This window comes from Amaranthus tricolor, chromosome 6 (assembly GCF_026212465.1).
Source record: "Amaranthus tricolor cultivar Red isolate AtriRed21 chromosome 6, ASM2621246v1, whole genome shotgun sequence".
NCBI lineage: Eukaryota > Viridiplantae > Streptophyta > Magnoliopsida > Caryophyllales > Amaranthaceae > Amaranthus > Amaranthus tricolor.
In genome coordinates, this window is record NC_080052.1 from 17,727,944 (window position 1) to 17,732,344 (window position 4,401).

At 29.9% G+C, this 4,401-nt stretch overlaps 1 protein-coding gene across 1 annotated transcript; it reads left to right on the plus strand.

The window, feature by feature from the left end:
* Nucleotides 1-493: 493 nt before the first annotated feature.
* LOC130815619 (ethylene-responsive transcription factor ERF043-like) lies at nt 494-1,666 on the plus strand (the record flags this gene model as incomplete). Its single annotated transcript, XM_057682108.1, has 1 exon — nt 494-1,666. A coding segment is annotated over one exon (831 nt), but the record flags the coding sequence as incomplete, so codon positions are not given.
* Between the last annotated feature and the right edge of the window lie 2,735 nt (nt 1,667-4,401).

Below are 4,401 nucleotides of genomic sequence, written 5' to 3' on the forward strand. Positions count from 1 at the left end.
GCTGAAAAACTGGCTTTTAAGCTAAAATGAAAAAGTTTCTCCAGTTAGCTTTTTTGGTTCGCTTTTGACTTGTTAATCCACTTTTTCTCTTATAAATAACCAATAATTATATTCAAATTTACCAAATACCTTCACAAACAGCTAGCCTTTTCAGCTAATTTAAAACAAACAAAAACAACCAACATTTTCAACTAATTAAACAAATCAACTAAAATAATCAATAACCAACTGTAAATTACCAAACACCCCAAATTTTAATTCCCTCCATTCTCTGTCCTCCAACACGCCCCAACCCATTTGTGTATGCGTAAACCTCGTGTCTTTGTCCATACTCTTCATTCTTCTCTCCTATAAAAATCCCCTCCTCCAACTTTCTCCTTCCAAAATTCTCCATAATAATTTCTCTCTCTCTATATCTCTTGTTTTCTCTCAAGACTATTTATATATGCTCACTAACTCAATACAATGACGCCCAAAAAGGATCAAATAAATTACCCAGATAGCTCTGATACTTCTCCTACGTCGTCGAATTCGACTGACGGCGATAATCAAGTACAAACTTGTACTAAAAATAATAAACAGATGGATACCATTGTATCGTGGAGTTCGAAAACGGGCATGGGGAAAATGGGTTTCTGAGATCAGAGAACCACGAAAAAAATCTCGGATTTGGCTCGGCACATTTTCTACTCCTGAAATGGCGGCCCGCGCTCATGATGTCGCTGCCCTTAGCATTAAGGGTTCTTCTGCTGTCCTTAACTTCCCGGATCTTGCTTCTTCTTTGCCCCGACCAGTTTCCAAATCTCCTCGCGATATTCAGCTCGCTGCTGCTAAGGCAGCCAATCTTGAGTTTGACTTACTCAACAACAATAATAATAATAATGATAATGATAATGACAGTAGCACAGCTGCAACTCTGAGTGCAGCCGTGCTAAAGGAAAATATTAAAGAGATTAGTAGTTGTGGTGGTGGGGCCACTGATGCATCATCAGCGGCACCTTGCTCACCATCAACATCGTCCGACGCAGAATTATCTTCGGACTCGAATTCGACTGCAGTGAATTCGAGTCCGACGACTGTGGCAAGTGATGAGGAACATTTATTAGAGGAAATAGTTGAGTTACCGAGTTTGGAAGATGAAACTTGGTTTGACTCGGGCGAGATTTTGGACAAGACTTGGTTAATGTATGAGTGTTTCGACTCGGATCCTTTTATTCAATGCTGGGTAAATAACGGAAATAACAGTTCAATGGAGGGGTATTTTGGGGAACAAGGTTTGAGTTTTAATACTTCCTGTTTTGACTCTTTGTTATGGCTTCATTAAATGTTTAATTTTTTTATATTGGAAATAATATTAGTAGAACAAAAACAAGGCATGTTCAACCCTCCTCCTTAAATGGCAGGCTATATTTAGGGTAATTAATAACAAAAATACTGGATTTTTTTTTATATAATTTAATTTCCTTTTTATATTTTTCCCCTGCCCACCATTTTTCCGGGGGAAAGAATTTAGTGATTGTGATTACCAATGAGATTTTTTAATAGGGAGTTACAAAGTCTCAACTGCTCAATAGTTTAGTGTGTACTCAATTAAGTACATTTCTTACTACTTATTTCAACATTTGTTGACTCGTTTATTATATTGACTACTTCTTGGTGATTCAAATTACTATTTTGCATTTTATTATGCTGTTTAAGTGTTATTAATGTTTAATACTCTTCAAATAAAAATTTATAAATTTTTGTGTTAAACTTTAATTATAATTTCTTATCAATATATATGCAAAAACATATAAATATGAGATCTTGATAGATTCATCTCGAAATATATATTTTTTAAATATCATCATTTTAAAATTTTATAAACTCACAATTAAAATTATTTGATTTTTAAAGTTGCATTGCAATATGTGAAAAAAGAGAATTAGAAAATAAATGAAAATAAAGATAATAATATTTATCTAGAAATATACGCTTAATTATAAATATTTTGGAATAGGAGTAATATTTAGCGAGGAGATATAAATTATCAATTCATCTTGTATGAATCAGACATAAGGCCGTCTCGTAAATTTTGGGGCCTCTGTGTCAAATTTATGTTATAGATCCTTACAATTTAAAGAAAAAAAATCAAAATACTAGTATATGATAAAACTATCTTTATTGCTTGGTTACTCTTGTGTAAAGTAGTATATAAGTGTTTGCGGTAATTGAAATAATACATCAAATAAGTATAAAACTAGATTTTTAGGGCCCCTCTGATAATGGACCCTATGCAATAGACCACTTTGCACATGCTAATCGACGGCCATGATCAGACGTATATATAATTACTCTATTTCTATAATTGGTCACATTAAAATTGTTGTAGGTATGTAATTACTAATCCTTAAACATACTAAATATACATGGATCAGCCTGATTATATAGATAATCTCACCATTTAAAAAATTTGTGATACATGATATATAGGTTGACATGATCATTTATTATTGATCTCTATTCTTCTACCATCCTTCTTTGATACAAAACTTTGACCTGAAATAAAAGGGGAAGTAGAAGTTGTTCTAATGCTAATGAAATCTCAGTTTCCCATTTGTGTACATTAGGGGAAAGAAAGGGGAACACACTTAAAGGAGATAATCTGTTATAGTTTTTAATACTAGTCTCAGGAGAGTACAAGTACCAACTTACTTTGGTATTCAATGTTTTTACTTATACCTTCCATTAATGTATCAGATTTTTACAGTTTTTGCGAATCTTCTTCTGTAGAGTTACATTTTGAGTATTCTATCCAAGTAAATGTAAACTGTAACAACAAGATTGAATTGGTGTTAAATGTTGTCTACTTGGTTGTTGAAGAAATTACATTTTTTACCGTCATTTTCTCTTCAAAAGTGTCAGAATCATGCAAATAATAATAATAAAAAAAAAATAGAGGCAGTGTATGTGGTAGCTTTTTGCAGCAGTGCAGCACTATTTGATAGACTTGGTAACTGATTTAATGATTTACTTGCTCTGTTTTAAAATATTTACAACATTGGTAAAAAATACTATTTATTCATTATTTTTAATTTGTAATTGATTTTTAATCTATAGGTTGAAATATAGTTAAGTGTTGTTTCATTCGTCTCATTGTAAAGATTATTAATATCAAATGTTTATATTTTTTATTATACATAATTATAGATATTAATCATTGAATTAGTGTATTGGACTGTATGAAAAAACAAACGTTGCAACTAAATCGGAGCAAATCAAGTATAAGAAACACATATTAGAGTCTTGTAGGTTACATTTTAATTTTGCATAATTTCATGCTAAAACAATTTAGAGTCAATTGACTTTCTTACTGATTAAAAAGAAATTATATATACTTCACTAAACAAAAAATTAACTAGAGATTTTTACAATGATCAATCATTGGAACAAATACCATCTATAATAAATTGAATAAGATAGAAGAATATCATATAAAATAAAAAATGAATTACTTAAGTAATAGTGAAACACAAATTTTTAAATGAGACCATCTCATCGTGAGACTATCTCTATTATGTTAGTCCATATATATTTACTATATATATTTAAGTGACAACTTATAATTTTAAAGTGATCAATTAAAATGATAAGTTAATTATATGAGTCAATTTCATGTTGAAACGGTGCCATACAAAATGAAAATATGATGAATAATTTAATGATCATAAAGAAATAGGGAGTAAGAAATACAATTTATATATGTAGTCCTAATACAGTTGATGAGGCAATAATTACTACACCTTTTAGAAGCGGTTAGTATATGTGAGTATAAAATGCAATTTAATTATTTTTCACATCTTTTGTGTGTAAAGTGAACCGTCAATGACGAAAGCAGTAATAAAACATCAACTATTCATCAATACTCCATCGAAAAGACTGAAATTCCTCCTACTCAGCTTGGTGGTTTTCAGTGTATATATACTTCTATATTCAAAAACAACAACCCTTAGTTCCCTCATTTTTATATTTTCTTAATTATAACTAAAAAAACTAATTACAACGAATATGATTTAGAGATTAATTATAATATACAATTTTTATTGGAGAACAAAATATAAAAAGTCTATTGGTATTTGATATACAGCCACATAACATCTCTTCTGTCGTGTTGGAGGATAAAACAAAATAAAAGCAAATATTAAAAATAATTCGTCAAAAAGAAAAAATAAAATAATTTTAAGAATGAAATTCAAAAAAAAAAATGATATGAGACCATTATCAAAAATAAAAGGATATTATCAATGGTATCTTGAGTTTTGACACTGTATTAATAGTACCCCTATGTTTTTCATTATCAATGATACCTTCGTATTGTTAAGCGTCTTACAATCGTAACCTTTTAAAACTTTTTTCGTTAAA